This window comes from Leuciscus leuciscus, assembly GCF_965113295.1.
Source record: "Leuciscus leuciscus genome assembly, chromosome: 22".
Lineage (NCBI taxonomy): Eukaryota > Metazoa > Chordata > Actinopteri > Cypriniformes > Leuciscidae > Leuciscus > Leuciscus leuciscus.
Window position 1 is genome coordinate 6,374,170 of NC_138746.1, and position 19,456 is coordinate 6,393,625.

The 19,456-nt window shown below is 37.6% G+C and overlaps 2 protein-coding genes across 3 annotated transcripts; both read left to right on the top strand.

Moving 5' to 3' along the window:
* Positions 1-275: 275 nt before the first annotated feature.
* On the top strand, positions 276-16,082 carry atl2 (atlastin GTPase 2). Of its 2 annotated transcripts, none has more exons than XM_082153388.1 (13): positions 276-434; positions 5,120-5,457; positions 6,640-6,774; positions 6,864-6,968; positions 7,087-7,137; positions 7,220-7,276; positions 9,204-9,296; positions 9,375-9,513; positions 9,603-9,730; positions 11,663-11,719; positions 11,994-12,065; positions 12,424-12,855; positions 15,197-16,082. In XM_082153388.1, the coding sequence occupies exons 1-13, from the start codon at positions 362-364 to the stop codon at positions 15,314-15,316; spliced, it is 1,800 nt and encodes a 599-aa protein (XP_082009514.1). In that variant the 5' UTR covers positions 276-361; the 3' UTR covers positions 15,317-16,082. The 2 variants fall into 2 exon arrangements, with proteins under 2 accessions (XP_082009514.1, XP_082009515.1); XM_082153389.1 differs by having other exon boundaries at positions 390-495.
* Positions 16,083-16,545: 463 nt separating this feature from the next.
* On the top strand, positions 16,546-19,449 carry cccdc110 (coiled-coil domain 110 molecular ruler complex subunit). The gene is made up of 3 exons (XM_082153378.1): positions 16,546-16,881; positions 16,980-18,769; positions 19,312-19,449. Exons 1-3 carry the CDS (start codon positions 16,781-16,783, stop codon positions 19,362-19,364), a joined length of 1,944 nt encoding a protein of 647 aa, XP_082009504.1. The 5' UTR covers positions 16,546-16,780; the 3' UTR covers positions 19,365-19,449.
* Positions 19,450-19,456: the final 7 nt, after the last annotated feature.

Genomic DNA, 19,456 nt, shown 5'->3' on the forward strand with positions numbered 1-19,456 from the left:
CTCTCTCATGAAAAAGTGATGTAAAAACACGATAATCATGTTGTCCAGCATGACTTGAGATGATCCAAAGAGCATTGTGGAAGAAATCTGGTCATCTTAATAAAGAGTGGAGTCCCACATGGTTAATGCCACACATTTGCTAAGGCAGAAATGATTAAATGCATTAAATATATTTGTTTGTTTTGTTTATTCTGTAACATATCATTTATTCTAAGTATTGTATTGTAAGTTTATAATCAACAAAGACAAACCCATCTTCGTTAGTTTCCCAAACGTCTCTGAATGAGAGCATGAAGTTGATATACAGTACGAGAGAAACTGGGGCTGTTACGTCACGCAGCAAAGTTTCAACAGAACCAAGATGGCGGAAGACAGCGGACCGAGGAATCGGCATTTCTCAGCAAAGAACCACAAGTGCCACAACTTTGATGAAGGTGACTCATTTTATATCTCGAATTATCGAAAAGCCGTTCTTCAAAGTCATTGTGTTTCACTGTAAGTTTGAGTTTGCCTGTGTTTATTGACACGTTAAAAGTTAAAAACAGGACTTGAACTCGTGTTATTTCTGGTCACGGTCAAATTTGACCAGGTGTGTATCAATTCGCGCCCGAGAGCAGATCGCTTATGCGTTGAGAGCTGACATAGAGAGTTTGACAAACATTTAGCTCTTGTTGACTCGCATTACTGGAATTAAAAACCTCGTGAGACGCGCTTCGTGGAGTTGAGATACCTGTCATTTTGACACCGTAACGGTTTTATGAGTGAAAGACACACTCTAAGCGCATGATTATTAGTAAACTGTAGTGTTCTCGGTGAGTTCTTCGGTTATTTTTATGCCAGCTATTATTAGATGGCTTAATTTGCAACCGTGCAAACTTTGGAGCCAGGCTTTTTTTTTTCACTTCTTGCTTTGTCATGGCCGTTCAGTATGGGTTATGTGTTAAAATCCAATTTAAATATAGTTTGTGAGTGGAGATGTATTTGACAGTCATTTTAAATTATTTTAGTATTTCACTGAATTCTGCCGTTGTTTTGTGATTGACGTGCTCGTGCTCGTGCGCGCGCGCGCGGAAACGAACCGGTTTTCAAAGATTTCGTACAGGAAACTATATCAAAGTCGCTTTAAGGAATCTTTTGTATCCATATTCATCTCAAACGCTTTTTTGGGGGGGCATGAGTTGAGCGTTTTGTTTGCTTCCTTAAGCTTTAGGGTGGTGGATGTCCTGTATGCCTGTGTGTTTAGTCTCAGATCTTACCACGGTAATTTGCCATGTAAATTTACTTTGAGTTTCGCTGGTGTGTCTAGTAAATCAACATCATAGCATGTTTATTTACTGGACACAGGGCAATTATATTAAGTTACTTTTTATCTGGGCAAACATATCAGTCAGTTAAAATCTGATAAGAAACTGATAGGCATGATGCAGGACAGGTTGTACCTGTACCCATGATTTGTACCTGTATGTCTCATGTTAGTAGTCTGCATATTGGGCCTTTCAAAAGCTGATAACTAGCAACATTTTCACTTTGGAATTAATCGGAGGAAAGATATATATTGCCGTAATATGCATGTTGGTAGCACTTTACCGATAAGGTTTCGTTTATTAACATGAACTTTAAATAAACAATACTTCTACTGCATTTATTATTCTTAGTTAACAAGAAGTTTATGAGTGAGTCATTAAACGGATAGTTCGTCTAAAGGGAATTTATTCATAATTTACTCATCCTCTAATTGTTCCAAGCCTGTATGAGTTTCTTTCTTCTTTCTCTTTTTCTTTCCTGGTAACTAACTGTCTGTTGACCAACATTCTTCAAAAATATCTTCTCATACAGAAAGAAATTCATACAACTTGAGGGTGAGTAAATTATGACAAAAACTATCACTTTAAATCATTCATTCAAACTGATAAAAAATATATCAATTCAAATAATTACATATTTTTTAAATAGACTGCAGAAATTAACATCACAACCCCTAATAAATTCCATGTTATTTTTTTTAAATATGCTTAATATTCTCAATTTATCCAGAATGTGTATATAAAGCAGTCTTGAATGAACTGTCCCCTGTCCAGTGTGTCCTTGGTGTGTGTTAACTCACTCTGACACTGCTTGACTCTGATCCAGGAGCTCAGTTCATCTGGCCGTGAGCCTGAAGAGACTAAAGTGAAGGGGAGAGGGTGTTTGTTTTGTGTTACATATGTCTTAACTAGACGACAAAAATGACCAAATTTAGCCCTGTGGCCGAAGGGATCTAGGCTTATCACAGCTCATGGATAAAGTGCATGGGGTTAGAACAGAGACCCACACACTCCTGGAATAGAAAGTGACCACAGTAATGAGCTGCTAGTTGAGTGATAAAAAGCAAAGTTGCGAACGTCAGAAAACCCATGTCTGACCATCAAGGACTGTGTTCAGTATGTGGGTTTTTCTCATTCATGCATTGGCCAATAAGCACAAAATAAGCGGAGATGGAGACGATTACTTTTGACATTTTAAACAGAGAAAAATGTAAAGCTGCCTTATATATACATATATATATACATATATATTATACACACACACACACACACACACACACACACACACACACACACACACACACACACACACAGAGTGAGGAAAATAAGTATTTGAACACCCTGCTATTTTGCAAGTTCTCCCACTTAGAAATCATGGAGGGGTCTGCAATTGTCCTCGTAGGTGCATGTCCACTGTGAGAGAAATAACCAAAAAAAAAAAATCCAGAAATCACAATGTATGATTTTTTTAACTATTTGTATGATACAGCTGCGAATAAGTATTTGAACACCTGAGAAAATCAATGTTAATATTTGGTACAGTAGCCTTTGTTTGCAATTACAGAGGTCAAACGTTTCCTGGAGTTTTTCACCAGGTTTGCACACACTGAAGGAGGGATTTTGGCCCACTCCTCCACACAGATCTTCTCTAGATCAGTCAGGTTTCTGGGCTGTCGCTGAGAAACACGGAGTTTGAGCTCCCTCCAAAGATTCTCTATTGGGTTTAGGTCTGGAGACTGGCTAGGCCACGCCAGAACCTTGATATGCTTCTTACAGAGCCACTCCTTGGTTATCCTGGCTGTGTGCTTCGGGTCATTGTCATGTTGGAAGACCCAGCCTCGACCCATCTTCAAGGGATACTCCACCGAAAAATGAAAATTCTGTCATCATATACTCACCCTCATGTTGTTTCAAACCTGTATGAATTTCTTTCTTCTGCTGAACAGAAAGGAAGATATCTAGAAGAATGTCAGTAACCAGACAGTTTTAGATACCATTGACTTCCATAGTATATTTCTTTCCTACTATGGTAGTCAATGGTATCTAAAACTGTCTGGTTACTGACATTCTTCTAGATATCTTCCTTTCTGTTCAGCAGAAGAAAGAAATTCATACAGGTTTGAAACAACATGAGGGTGAGTATATGATGACAGAATTTTCATTTTTCGGTGGAGTATCCCTTTCAATGCTCTAACTGAGGGAAGGAGGTTGTTCCCCAAAATCTCGCAATACATGGCCCCGGTCATCCTCTCCTTAATACAGTGCAGTCGCCCTGTCCCATGTGCAGAAAAACACCCCCAAAGCATGATGCTACCACCCCCATGCTTCACAGTAGGGATGGTACTCATCATTCTTCTTCCTCCAAACACGTTTAGTGGAATTATGATCAAAAAGTTCTATTTTGGTCTCATCTGACCACATGACTTTCTCCCATGACTCCTCTGGATCATCCAAATGGTCATTGGCAAACTTAAGACGGGCCTTGACATGTGCTGGTTTAACCCTTTCGCACATACGATCACACCGGTGTGATCAGTCTAAGCTGGTCCCTGGAGCGTACGATCACACCGGTGTGATTAGAACGGTCAGTGCATGACGTGATCAACTGCTAAATTCAAATGGGCGTTGGCTGGCGCTAAGCCAGAGACAGGCGTGCTCAGAGCTGTCATATATCACAACTTTTCAGTGTTTTCAACCACATAATGTTTATTTTAGGTTTCAGACATATAAGTACTAAAAAAACAATACATTTAGAGTTTATAAAATACACACTGATGTCAAAGGAAGAGGCAATAATAATCCTTTCCATTATAATTAGTTTTATTCATCAGATACACATTGTGTAAGTAACTTTAAAGTTTACACTATTCTTCTCCCAGTTCACCTGCCACTTACTTGTTTTATGTATTTCGGGAGAAGTGGATGAATTCACGTGTTGTAAATCCAACAGATCCGATTCTCTGAACTGCGTCTGCGGCACAAACTAAGATGGCGGCGCCCATCGCGAATACAGCTGAACTAACGCGATCGTTATAAAGGTGTTTAAACAACAAAATACTTCCACTTGCATATATTTGTCAATCGGAATGTCAGATATTTCATGTCATATCTAACAAATTTGTGAATATTTTGAATGAAAAATGACATAAAAGCAGATCGTCATTCATTCAGCTCTGTTGTTGCTGCGGTGTGTCACGTGACAAGCAATGACGCGTCACCATGGAAACCATAAAGTGACACATTCTAAATAACGGTCATTGACCAGCTCCTCCCGTGTAGTTCTGGGCTGATTTCTCACCTTTCTTAGGATCATTGAAACCCCACGAGGTGAGATCTTGCATGGAGCCCCAGTCCGAGGGAGATTGACAGTCATGTTTAGCTTCTTCCATTTTCTAATGATTGCTCCAACAGTGGACCTTTTTTCACCAAGCTGCTTGGCAATTTCCCCGTAGCCCTTTCCAGCCTTGTGGAGGTGTAAAATTTTGTCTCTAGTGTCTTTGGACAGCTCTTTGGTCTTGGCCATGTTAGTAGTTGGATTCTTACTGATTGTATGGGGTGGACAGGTGTCTTTATGCAGCTAACGACCTCAAACAGGTGCATCTAATTTAGGATAATAAATGGAGTGGAGGTGGACATTTTAAAGGCAGACTAACAGGTCTTTGAGGGTCAGAATTCTAGCTGATAGACCGGTGTTCAAATACTTATTTTGTTATTTTATTTCAATTAACAAAAATGTTTATAGTATTTTAGTTGTAGTTAATGATAATAACCCTGCTAATGACTTTTTACTTTTTTTTTCTTTTTTTTTTCTACAGATATGACCGGTGTGGAAGACGTTCCATTGTGCCGGCCGGTTGATGCGTTGAGCTCATTGGAGGAGTTCAGCTCTGACACTAATGGTGTGGCACCATGTGCTGTAGCGGAAGAGCTTGAGCCGGAGGAGGACCCGGTTCCAGAGGGGGCACGACCCATTCAAATTGTGATTGCTAATGAGGACGATCATAAGTTTGAGTTGGATGCTGTTGCTTTGGAAAAAATCCTGATGCAGGAACATATCAAGGATCTCAACGTGGTTGTGGTGTCTGTGGCCGGTGCCTTCCGCAAGGGAAAGTCCTTCCTGCTGGATTTCATGCTACGTTACATGCACATTCAGGTTAGAACATCAGTGATGTAAGCATATTTTAGTCATTTAGATTAAATGTGTATATTTGTAAATGAGAACTTGTATATTTTTAGATGCTAAAATTGGTCACTGTTTTATTCCTTTTTTTCCCCCTGTTTTTTAATCTACTTTTGATTGATATGATATAACTAGTGATGTGGCAATCTCCGAAAATTCAGGATACACTTGGCCAAGAACAAAAGCGTTACGAAAATAATGTTTATTTAACTAATTTAATCAAATGTATTTAATAATCAACACTCAAATTGAACAAACTGAGTTGTTCAAACATTCAAATGGCACATAAGGTGTTTTTTATATAATATAATATATAATAAAAACAGAAATATTTGTACTCCAATTTGTTGGTGAAATATAAACATTTAAACAATAATAAACTGTAATAACTTGTTTACATGACAGATTTATTCAAGCATAAAATAATGACAACACTAACATGTTAAGTAAGTATGTAATGAAAATTTTATATAGTGCATATATTTATCAAGATACTCCTATCTAGAGTAATTTTTTTTTCTAACTAACTAGTTTATGGTCATTAAATAGCTTTCAATATATAAACAGTATACAAGCTGTTTAAATTGACGTTTCCCCCGTTTGAAACACTGATTGAGCGATCACATGAGACATGATACATTTCAGTGAGTTGTACTGTTTCTTTCAACATACCTTCTGATGTTCATTCATTTTTATTTCATGCTGTAAGTAGTAGTAAACAGGAAGAGATGATTGGTTCATGTGGCTTGAACTGAGGCGCTACAGTGATCTGTCACGGCATATGAAAGAGTGACAAAATTTATTTTATTGCTTGTATTTCATGAAAAAATTGACATTTGAAAGTTGTGCATTGTTACTTTTAATATGAAACAATCTTTTAAATTTGCCCTTATCTGTGAGGAATGTAAAATAACAGGTCAACTACCCTTATGCATTCAAATATGCAAGACATGTGAGCTACAACACATCAGTGAAAAATAAGTCTATCTGAATCATTATTCCTGAGAACAAGTTCCTGATGACTCCTATCCTTGACATGTCTAAACATGCGGGCTGTGTCCTGCATGTACAGTATAAAACCAGCTAGGTCACGTGTGCTTCATTACGTGCATTTCGGGACGTTCATATTAACAATCCCTTTTTTTTTCTTTGTAGTCATCTGAGTCATGGATGGGTGGAGATGATGAGCCGTTGACTGGTTTCTCCTGGAGGGGAGGCTGTGAGAGAGAGACCACAGGAATCCAGGCCTGGAGTGAGGTGTTTGTTGTGGAAAAGGAAGATGGAACTAAGGTGAATGGGTTTATCAGTTGAAGATGTGTATTATGTCACTGTCAAGATATGTTGACTATGTGATAAGGCTAATCTATGTGTGTCCTTAGGTGGCTGTGCTGCTGGTGGACACTCAGGGAGCCTTTGACAGTCAGTCCACCATCAAAGACTGTGCCACTGTTTTTGCTCTAAGCACCATGACCAGCTCTGTGCAGGTATGTAGAAGCATGTTAGTGATGCACATGCATAAGTAAAGATTGACATTACATGGGGCTTTGTCATACATTGTGGGCTTTATCATATAATGTGACCCAATGACCTTGTTTGTTTTAGGTTTATAATCTTTCTCAGAATATCCAAGAAGATGATTTGCAGCATCTCCAGGTAGCAACTTTCTTTGTTGGTGTATGTTGTAGTGGTGTGTTTATAGTGTAAGTGGGACAGTAACATCATGTGTCTTTTATAGCTTTTCACAGAATACGGCCGACTTGCAATGGAGGAGATCTATGAGAAACCATTTCAGGTAGGAAAGCTACTTGTCATGGCCACAAATGAACCAGCGCTCAGGGCAAAAAGTGCCTCACATGCCACAGATGTTTAAAATGTTTCAGAGGCCATTTTAAAGCCGTTATTGAAGAATCATATAATTTGATTAGATTGTATGGAATGTATTTGTGCTGTATTCTCTGTGTATCTCAGGGGCGTCACTAGACCCATTTTATGAGGCCTTTAGCCCCCCGAAATTTCCACCCAGCCCCCCAAAATTTGCGATTAGCTCCATAATATGTACATTAATTCGTGGTCACCTCTGTCCCATTTAAAACTCGTATGAAAACGGCGGCAGGCTTGGCTCCTCCCCGTATTTTAGTCCATGTTATTCAGCGTGTTCTTCAATCCGCAGCAGCGCGGCGCCAACGTCAGAAGCAGAGGACAAGGTGTGTGCATTTATTGATAGATTGTCATGACGTATACAACTGTAGTTATTTGTCATAAATGCAGTTTACATAATATGATGCAGGAACAATACAAGATGGGTTTCCCATCTGGGCTTTTTTTTTATTAATATCATTATTATTTTTAAATGTTCCTTTCATCTAAATGGCATGAGACTTTGTGAGGCTTGTTCACACCAACACCAGAAAATAATAGTGTCTAAAACATTACTGTACATGTGATGAGAAAAATATTTTACCCACAAATTACCACTCATTACAGTAATATAAGGTTTGTCTGTATTCTTAATGAATATTAGCTGGTTATTTAAAATGATTAGAAATTAAAGTAATACTCAGGGATTGACTTGAAAGTGTAGAACCTACTGTATTGTTCATGCCTACCCTAGTATACAAACAATATATAATTTTTTTTTAATCACCCTCGTTGGGGGCCGCTGAGCCCCCCTAATATTTAAAATAATTCTAGAATCGCCCTTGGTGTATCCACTCAAGAAATGAAAAAATCTAAGTGCTAAATTCAGACACTAGTGCCCATATTTAATACATATTATACCATAGATTATCATATCTGACAAATATCACTAGTACATGGTGTATAACATTATATCTAAAGCATCTAAGAAAATTACAAAACGAAAAGAAAACATACCACTCTGAAACTGTGAAAGCTGTGCTTGCATAGTCTGTGATTGAAATCCGTTCTGCACAATCCGCTTGTTTGACTATTATTATTAAGTCTAAATCAGGCTTGAATTGTTTTGAAATTGACGATATCCTTAATAGGCAATTTACATCTGAGTGAGTAGAGCTTGCTATTATGAAGGGGCGGGACATTTCCTGGACACACTCTAAGCAGTGTCAATCAGTCACACTGGCCCAGCTAACTACTTGCAGCACATATAGAGGGTCTTCATCGAAATGGCGCGTTGTAAAAAAAATATGTGAAAAATAATGCGATTTTCTTTTAAACAGTTGAGTACATCCCAAAAAACTAAATCAAGACTTCGTAAAAGGGCATAATAGGACCCCTTTAATAATTTTATTCAGCAAGGACTTGATCAAAATTAATCAAAATAAATCAAATTGATCAAAAGTCACAGTAAAGACATTGGGCATGTTACAAAAGATTGCTATTGTCTATTTCTCTAGAAAAATTTTTTTTTTAAATTGTAATAATATTTCACAGTTACTGTTTTTGTTTTTATCAAATAAATGCATTCTTGGTGAGCATAAAATAGGTCCTTTTTAAAATAATAATAATAATAATTCACTAAGTCTAATGTGATTTTTCCATATCAGAATAATTCACTATGAAATCTGAAAATGGATATTTTTTCAGAAGAATTTTTTGGAAATAATATTTTCTTTATTCTCTGAATAAAGTTTGAATGATAAATTGGGCATCGATTACACACCATCATCAGTATTTTTGTTTTTCTAATTTTGTTGGTCTTGAGATTCACTTTTTAATTATTTTTTTTTACTGTTTTTCAGAAACTATTGTTTCTGATCAGAGACTGGTGTTTCCCTTACGAGCATGACTATGGGCTCAAAGGAGGGAATCACTTCTTGGAGAAGAGACTACAGGTGAGATGAAGCACACAATAGATGAACACGGCATCAGCATGTTGAACAAATTGTGAATGTTTCATTTGTGCTATGCAGGTGAAGCAGAATCAACACGAAGAGCTGCAGAGTGTTAGGAAGCATATTCACAGCTGTTTCTCCAGCATAGACTGCTTTCTGCTGCCACATCCAGGTCTGAAGGTGGCCACCAACCCTCACTTTGATGGCAGACTGAAAGGTCAGGATAGATTTCTCTCAGATACCGACATGCACATGAACGTCCGAACTCTAGGCTTATCATGAACTTCTACTTTTCTTATTTTGCAGACATTGATGATGCGTTTAAAGAGGAGCTGCAGAATCTAGTGCCTTTACTGCTGGCACCAGAGAACTTGGTAGAGAAAGAGATCAGTGGAGCTAAAGTCACATGCAGAGACCTGCTGGAGTACTTCAAGGTCAGATTTGATTACTTTAGCTGCACTAACAGCTGTAAACACAAATCAGATTAGCTGTAAATTGTGTCAGGATTTAAATTGAAGAGGCTCTATTCAAGTGTTCCTGTAGAATTTGTGTGGCAAATGATTTATTGATAATAAGGCAAGAAACAAGATAGTTTCAATTAAAGGGTTAGTTCACCCAAAAATGAAATTTGTGTAATTAATTACTCACCCCCTCATGTCGTTCCAAACCTGAAAAAAATAACGACTTCATTCAATTTCTTCTCTTCCTTTTTTTGCGCACAGAAAGTATTCTCGTTGCTTCATAACATTAAAGCTACACTGTGTGATATTTTCCCCCATCTAGCGGTGAAATTGTATATGACTACCCAGTGAATATTAGTTTCTGTTCCTTTCAATTCAGAGGGCGTTTTAACTCCTACGGTGGCCGTATTATTCCAAGATTAACATGGCTTCCAGTTCGACTTCGTCCATGAGTGTTCCTTCAAGTGATGAGGTTACTTTAGAAAACTATTACAAAGTGTATTTAGTTATTTAATCAGTTAACATGTAATACGTCTAATAACAATAATATGTCTAAAATGAATAAAACTACAGGACAGATGTCAGGAGGTAAACGTCACCCTTGGAATCGGCTATCCCAGCATAATCAGATTAGGCTAACGTTACATTGTGTACAAAGTAAAAGCAATTAAAAATAACTAAAATTTACAGTGTCCTTTTTTTTATATAGCTTAAAAAATTGCGCCTTTAAAACTATTCATCACCTGTGATCCGTCGCAGCACAGATTTATGTTACAAGGTAAACAATACTTTTTCACCATTGACGCGAGGAAAAGTAACGCAAGTTATACTAGAGGTTATATGAGCTCTTTCCATCTGGGAAAAGTTACTCCAATATTGACTTTAGTCTTGCTGATTTGCCTGTCGCGTTGACGTTTTAATTCTCTCTTTCGCTTCCTTGGCGACTCTGCTACATGTCCTCGAAAATAGGCGTGATCCTCCATCAGCAATCTTTCAAATCTGCCGAAAGTCGCGAGTAATCTCCCCCTCGCATTCGTCACGGTGTCACTGAGTGTAAAACGTGAAAGGCGAAGCTTGAATTTCCAGGTATGTCCCTCTTTGGCGAATGTATTTTCAATTTCAAGATGGAGGCGCAACATGGTTGCCGCCATTCGAGCGACTCGCTCGTATGTATTATAAATGGCAGATTTTACGCTTACGAGAATACTTTATTAGTTGGTGGAAGTAATTACACATGAATGAGCACATATACTTTTGTTAGAACAAAGTGTTTTTTTGCTAAGAATCAATTAAAAAAGTTACACAGTGTAGCTTTAAGGTTGAACCACTGTAGTCACATGGACTATTTTAACGATGTCTTTACTACCTTTCTGGTACTTGAAAGTGGTTATGACGTCACGTCGCTGTCTATAGAGGGGTCAGAAAGCTCTCGGATTTCACCAAAAATATCTTAATTTGTGTTCTGAAGATGAACAAAGGTTTACAGGTTTGGAACAACATGAGGGTGAGGAAATGATGACGACAGTATTTTCATTTTTGGGTGAACTAATCCTTTAAGTAAATGATTAATCACTGAACAATTATTGTGTCAAACAATATAGTTAATTAGCATGACAGTGGCCTGTTAACAGCTGTCAAGGGCAATTCCAAGCAAAACTGTCACATCCATAACGCCAACACAATGCCATGGTATTTAGTTGGCGTTATGGATGACAGTTTTGCGTGGAATTGCCCTCAAGCAACATGAATGCATTAATATTGACTTCAGTTGGTGTGAGGTCACAGGTGTGCCTTTTTTTACAGTGCCATTGAACATGCCTCATCCCATCAGGTTGTAGATCCATAACATGTTCTGCTTTATGAACATCCAGTAAAATACCCATGTTTATATTCCTTTGTTTGTAGGCATATATCAAAATCTATCAAGGGGAAGAGCTTCCACATCCCAAATCCATGGTGCAGGTATGTTCATCTCCATCTACTTATAGTCAGTAACTGTACAGTTCAAAAGTTTGGGGATGAAAAAAAATATATATATATATATTTGATAAAAAATACTGTAATAATTTTGAAAACAGTTGTGCTGCTTAATATTTTTGTGGAAACCATGAAACATTTTCCCCCAGGATTCTTTGATGTATACTAAGTTCAAAAGAACAGAAAAAATCCTACTGACCCCAAAACATGGTTGTTTATATGGAAGGTATTAAATGCTCACTGTGCCTCTTTTACTCAGGCAACTGCTGAAGCGAACAACTTGACAGCTGTCGCTGGAGCGAAAGACACTTATAACAGAGTCATGGAGCAGGTAGAGTTACTTTGAGACACTATTATTTCTTCTATCTGACAGCATGCATGCAGACAAAAAGGAAAGAGTGTGAGCAAATGCATCCTGCATATCGAGTGCATTCAGTCAAGATTCTTCACTACTAAATGGATCATGGATGGAGAGGGACCTAAATTCTATTTAAATATAGCAGGATCGTGACGTGAGATGAGCTAGCCTATATAACTGAAAATAACTTGAGGCCATTGCACTAAAATAGTAGGTTTGGCCTAGATAACTCAAAGAAAATGCCCTGTTATGGTTTAGTTAAATCTACACCTGGTCATTAGATAGATTAGGAAATGTGTCTGAGCTTATCATTTTGTTGTGTGTGTCACAGGTATGTGGAGGAGACAAACCATACATCGCCCCAGTTGACCTCCAGCGCTATCACGAAGAGTTTAAGAAAACCTCCGTTGAGAAGTTTTGCGCTGTGAAGAAAATGGGAGGTGTGGAGTTCTGTCAGCGCTACCAGCAGCAGTTAGAGACAGAGCTGGATGAAGTGTACACAAATTTTGTGAAACACAATGAAAGCAAGAACATTTTCTATGCGGCGAGAACTCCGGCCACTCTGTTTGCTGTCATGTTTGTCACCTACATGGTCTCCACTGTGACAGGTTTCATTGGTTTATCAGTAATCGCAGCTCTGGCCAATCTTGTGATGGGGGTGGCTCTACTCTCGTTGTGTGCCTGGGCGTATGTCAGATACTCAGGAGAGTATCGGGAAGTGGGCGTGGCTATAGACCTCATAGCAGAGGCACTGTGGGAACAGGTGAGTTTTGCTTGTCCATTCTACGTTCTCTCCACTGCCCCACACATTGTTGTTTCAGTTGCTTTCCGGTCTTCTTTTGTGTTCATCTCATCCTATAAATCATTATCTTTTAGTCTTGTCATAACCCATGTTTCTAAAGGTGAGACTGTAATCTCACTCCCCATTTCCTGGAAACTTCTAGCATTTTTCTAAGCCCTGAGATAATGCGAGGCCCATCATGCTCCTCTTTAGTTTAGCTTACTTGTAGAGTCCAGGGAAGAGAAAGAAAAGAAAATATTTTTTTTTTGTCATAGGACCCATTAATTTTAGAGCCAGTCCTGATTCTAATGCGGGATTTGCATCCTGTGTCCTACTGGCAGTGTCAAGATAGGGCTTGATTTATAGAATAGAATGAATGAATGAATGAATAGAATGAGGCATTTATATAGTGCTTTCATATGTACTACTGTACACCCAAAGCGCTTTACAGTCATATCAGGGGATCTCCCCTCAACCACCATATTATATGCAAATTCACACGGTGAATCTAAATTATTCTCATATGTTATATACATTATGAAGTGCTTTTGATTTCTGCATTGTTCTGGGGTTAGACTAAAATACTATATGTGACCTTGGATCACAAAACCAGTCATAAGTCGCACGGTTATATTTGTTATATCAACAATACATTGTATGGGTAAAAATTATTGATTTTTATATTATGCCAAAAATCATTAGGATATTAAGTAAAGATCATGTTCCATGAAGATATTTAGTAAATTTCCTATCGTAAATATATATATAATGTGGATGCAGCAACATCGAGGACTTCATTTGGACAACTTTAAAGGCAATTTTCTCAATATTTCGATTTTTTTTTTTGCACCCTCAGATTCCAGAGTTTCAAATAGTTGTATCTTGGCCACATATTGTCCTATCCTAACAAACCATACATCAATGGAAAGCTTATTTGTTCAGCTTTCAGATGATTGACCTTTATGACTGATTTTGTGGTCCAGGGTCACATATAGAATTTAGCATTTCAATTGGTTTTATTTATGTATTATTACTATAGGTCTTGCTTTGTTAAAAACATAGTTCATTATCCCGTTAACAAGGGGTACACGTTATTCCACACCCATAAGATCTTCGAAACAGAAATTAAGATATTTAAAACTAACTTGAGAGATTTTTGTCCCTCTATTGAAAGTGCATTTCACCAAAATTTTAAAGTAATCCATATGAATGGATCACTTTATATGATACACAAGATTAATTTAGGCTTTTATTCGCATACAAGCATTGGTCAACATGCATAGATCACATCAAATATGGTAAACGGAAGCTCAAATGTGTTTGCTTGATGTGCAAGAACCAATGAGGCTTGTGCTTGTTTCAGGCAAGCACATTTAAAGGGTTAGTTCAAATTATCCAATAATTTGCTCACCCTCAAGCCATCCTAGGTGTATATGACTTACTACTTTCAGCCAAACACAATCAGATTTTTATTAAAAAATATCCTGGCTCTTCCAAGCTTTATAATGGGAGATTTTGAAGCTCCAGAAAGCACATCCATCCTTCATAAAAGTAATCCATACGGCTCCAGGGGGTTTGATAAAGGCCTTCTGAAGTGAAATGGTGTGTTTTTGTTAGAAAAATATCCATATTTATAACTTTATAAACTATAATCACTGTATTACTTTACTGCCTGCTTCAAAAACTCAGGCTCTATTCACTCCCATTATAAAGCATGGAAGAGCCAGGATATATATTTTTTTTAAATAAAACTGATTGTGTTTGGCTAAAAGAAGAAAGTCATATACACCCAGGATGGCTTGAGGTTGAGTAAAGTATGGGGTAATTAAAATTTTTGAGTGAACCTTATTGATTCTTAAGTTTCATTAAAAATATTTATGTTTTGAAGATGAATGAAAGTTGTAAGAATTTGAACAAACTCATAACCTTAAGTCCAGGGTTCTCCTAATACCAGAAAATATATTGAAGGTAATACAATCACATAATTGTTGACAACATTTTTTTAGTAGTAAATACTATAGTAGTAATACTTAAAATAATTCTTACATATTATATAGTAATTGAGGCAAGGTTACTTTAAGTAATTGGACTGGTCAATGTTTGCCTGGTGATTGATAAGGTGTGTAAAAAAATTCCAATAGATTTACATATTTTGGGACTTGTTGGTGGACTCTTTTTGACTTTGTCCTGTAAACACCCAGCCTGAACACCCTAGCAAGCAAGCAACCATTTGGCAACAGGCTAAAACTGTTCAGATAAGCACTGTTCACATTTTCTTCAGAAAATCGAATTCTTAATGTTTTCTTTTCTTTGTTCATTCTAGGTGCTGAAGCCACTTACTGAGCAATACATGGAAGAAAATGTCCGACAGACTGTTGTGAACTCTATAAGAGCCACGCTTACAGATCAGGTGACACAAGCCACGAAGTTGAAGACCAACTGACAGTTTGCTGTGCCTTATCTGCCTAGTGTTTGAACAATCACTGCTTTTATGTTGTGTAGTGTTTTTTTTTTTTTATGTTTGGTCATGTAGACTCTAACCAAAGTTTACAGCATAATTTGCCCTGACCAATATCCACACCACCAATATGACGCTGTTAACAGCAAGGAACATCATTACAAATGCTTATCAATTCAGGTTTAAGTCAGCAGATACACATGCAGCGTTGGATTTCTCTTGGTTTGAGGGATTATCAGGGAAGCACTACAACTGTTTTATAATCTGAAAGGTAATTTAAAAACTAGATGTTAAGTCCCTTATATGCTTAACGGTTTAATTACTGCTCTCAGTGGATGAACTGTAGCATTTTCAATTTAGCCTTCTACCACATCCAGTTACTCAGTGTGAAAGCATACCAGCTTTTTTGCTGGGTTTTTTTTTTGTGAGATATTTTTAGAGCTTTTAAGGAATGCTGAAGTTGTAAATCCATCCAAGTCACTGCTCTACTGGGCCTCTTTCTGTACAGTGTCGTTTTAGACTATCATAGCCTCATGCATGTAAATGAGTATCTGAATATCAGCTGTAGATCATTAGAGGATGTGTATGAATGTGATCTATTTGCCTTTTGTTGTACTTCTCTAAGATCAGAGCCCCTTTTCGTTCGTGTCTTCTGACCTATTGGAGTGCTCATGAGATGACTTGATTTGTCAGTCTTTTAAGGTCATGCCATTTAATTTATTTTTTAAACAATTAAAATATTTAAAATTGCTGTTTCTGACTCCTTCAGTATTGTTGTCTGCATTGTTGCCTGAACGTCTTGCAGTACAAAGAAATTTTCAACTCAAATGGAACCGGAAATCAAACAGACTTGAAGTGTAATAAACCTGATAGCATTTGTGCCTTAAAAAAACACACAAAAAAAAACATTACTGGTGTGCATCTTGAGACAAAATAATGGCACTGACATATTAAGATGTCAGTGCATATTGCTTTCAGTTAAAACGGCTCAAACATGCATTTTAGTCTAGGACTGGGCTTAAGCCTTGTCTGTGAAACTGGGGATAAATGTATTATGAGTAACATGAATATGATATAAACAATAGTATGTTTAACTATTAACCTAGATAAATAAATGGCAAGTAAGTATTGTTTATGGTTCATAATACCTAATGCATTAATTTAACCAATTCAACCTTATTATAAAGTATTAACTATTAAAAATTAACTTAAAAACCTACACAATGTCAAATAAATCTGATATTTGCTCTTATTTTATTCAGCTAAGTTTCAGTAAAACATGCTGGACTTTACAAGTGTTGCATCTCACCAGAGTGATAAAAGAAGCTTTTGTGCTGCAGCTCTAACGTTACAGCCATTCAAGCAGAACTGGTTTGGTTCAAAACCATTTTTATAACGTCTTTCTTTTTTTCCCAAGCGCTTGGCGTTGCCAGCACTGGTCCTGTTTCTATGGTGATAGACATTTTAAAACATTTTAAACAATGGGGATTGAGTCGCACAGTAGGCTTCTGTTGCAGTTCGTTTGGATGGTGGGAAGTAATGCAAGTAAGGTAAGAGCTTTTGAATAAATGTATTTTTTATTTAATTTCAGCATCAATAAAGTGCTTCTTATTACAAGTAAAGCTTTGTTTGCCTGAATGTCTTGCAGCACAAAGACATTTTCAACTCAAATGGACCCGAACGTCAAACGGACCAGAAGGTCTGTGCACAAGTGTAAATTTGATGGCATTCAAGACGCACAGCAGGGCTTAGACAGACCAATTCCTGATAAGTTAGGCAGCCATCAGCCAGGAGCCACCAGCAGCGAAGTGCAATCAAATGATATGCTTTTTAGTGGGTGGAAGAAAGGACAAGAACTCCCATGTGCTAAATCTCAACATGCTTCAGTGGATACCCTTGAGAACAGGTTCCTCAACGTGCGACAGAGTTTACTACAAAACACAAATGGAAATGTCAATCAAGATTTTAATGAGCAGACGATGGAATCCCTGCACAGAATTCTAGCCGGAGCAGATGTGCTTAAAAAAGAAGAGGCTACAATGAGTATCCTCGGGTCAAAATATGATTTACAGATGGGCAGTAACTCTGAAGCTTTACACCTACCATTCGCTTACTTGATTAGATCTAATTCAACAAGATCTGTTGAATGTTCCTCAAACCCACCCAAAGTCATTTTGAAGGAAATATCTAAGAGCAGAGAAAAAAGCAGAGCTGACAAAAGTTCATCTTTCAAGGGCAAACATCTGGACTTCTTTGAAGTCGTGAAGGAACAACTGCAACAGAAGGATTTGGAAAACCAACATCTTGTCCGTTTGTTGTTGGTCAAGCAACAAGAACTGAAAGATATGAAAGCGAAATCAAAGCAAAAGGAGAGAGAAAACCAACTTATTACTGAAAAGCTGAAATGCGAGGAGCAGAAAAATACAGAGATCACCACCAGATTCGATCATACCTGTGAAGATATGAAGGAGGAACTAGCTGAAGCCAAAAGTAACAACAAAACTTCGATGAAGCAGCTTAAAGCACTGATGGATAAATATGAGCGTCTCAAAACACGTGCTGTCACGATGAAGGACCAGCTCAACCAGGAGCTCAATGAGAAAAGGAGCTGTCAAAAATCATTAAAGAAGCTTCAGGAGGTGTCTCAAGAGCTGCTAACCAAGCAGAAACTACTGGAAGAGCAGAGAGATGTAGCGGGACGAGATCTCGCTTTGTGTAGAGAGACCTTGCAGTTGATGGATGCTGAACACAAGAAGAACATCAGCATTAATCAGAGGCTTGAAGAGGAGGCATCGGCCATGAGAAGTGAATCTGCAAACCTCAGAGATCATTTACGTAAAGCTCAGGAGAAGAATAAAGAGCTCATTCAGTCGACTCGCTCCAAAGAGTCCGACAATGAGAAGAACGTAAAGGAATTTCAAGACATGGCTGAAAAACTGAACGCCGAGCTGGAGAAGTGCCGAACAGAAAGAGACAAAGCACTTCAGCAGGTGGAGACCATGAAGTATGAATCGAAATTGATTCATAACAAGCAGAGAGTGGAGATACTTCAACTACAGGAGCAGCAAAACGCCTGTCTGCAGCAGTCCGATGGTTTGAGAAGAGAGTGCGAGACCTTGATGGAGATGGTCAATAAACTCAAGACAGACAAGCAAGTCCTGACAGAGAAGCTGCAGAACATTCATAAAGACAAGATGGTGTCTCAGATGGCAAGCGCCAGGGAGGGAGAACGACTCAAAGAGGCCATTGGTTTGCTTGAGCGAGAGAGGGAGGTGCTGTTAGCAGAGATGGAAGACTTGCGTAAGGATTACCTCGGCATCAGCGACAGGATCACACAGAAGATGGGCCACATGGATACAGCCGATCCTCCCATGACCATTACTGACATCACATCAAAACATCAAAGAAACGCACAGAAGTTCTCACCTACTGATGATGGTATGATTTCTGATTCCTAATATATATAATCTGACACCACTTGCTTTTTTTATTTTAATGGCAAATGTATTGCAAATTACTATTAAATGAAATTAACTCCAATATCTGAATGTATTAGCACTTGAGCTGCATGAACTCTGACCCTTTGTTCAAGAAGTTGATGTTTATTTGATGTCAATTTGAAAGTGCAAAATCTTAAGTTTTAATTTTTTTTTTTAAATGTCCCAGTTTAAATTAGCTTTTTAAACAGATCAAAAGTGATATTTAAGACATGTAATTTAAAAAAATATTTCTATTTCAAATAAATCCTGTTCTTTCGAACTTTCTATTAAATCAAAGAATCCTGGGGGAATTTTTTATCAAAGGTTTCTAAAATTAAGCAGCACAACCGTTTTCAACAATGTTAATAATAATTGTTACTTTGAGCACATGCCCATTAAGTCAAAGACACTCAACTATATGAATCCTGTGTTTGTAATGCAAATATTTTCTCGTAATATTTTGCATTGCATTTTTTCAAATGACTTGTTTCTTTCCTACAGTGATCCAGGATATAAGAAGAAAACTAGAAGAGGAGAACAAACAGCAAAAATGAACTTGAGTGATTTTGTCTTCTGATGGACATTAGCTACATGCCCTGTAGAGCGAATGCAGGCATCTGTTGGTTTGTTACCATCACTGCTATTG

What these genes read in the sequence shown, in the direction of transcription:
- atl2 (XM_082153388.1), top strand. Translation starts at nt 362, where the DNA reads ATGGCGGAAGACAGCGGACCGAGGAATCGGCATTTCTCAGCAAAGAAC. An exon ending in CCATGACCAGCTCTGTGCAG is followed by an intron (nt 6,969 to 7,086) that starts GTATGTAGAAGC and finishes TGTTTGTTTTAG; the next exon opens with GTTTATAATCTTTCTCAGAA. An exon ending in ATGATTTGCAGCATCTCCAG is followed by an intron (nt 7,138 to 7,219) that starts GTAGCAACTTTC and finishes TGTCTTTTATAG; the next exon opens with CTTTTCACAGAATACGGCCG.
- cccdc110 (XM_082153378.1), top strand. Translation starts at nt 16,781, where the DNA reads ATGGTGATAGACATTTTAAAACATTTTAAACAATGGGGATTGAGTCGC. An exon ending in TGGGAAGTAATGCAAGTAAG is followed by an intron (nt 16,882 to 16,979) that starts GTAAGAGCTTTT and finishes AATGTCTTGCAG; the next exon opens with CACAAAGACATTTTCAACTC. An exon ending in GTTCTCACCTACTGATGATG is followed by an intron (nt 18,770 to 19,311) that starts GTATGATTTCTG and finishes TCTTTCCTACAG; the next exon opens with TGATCCAGGATATAAGAAGA.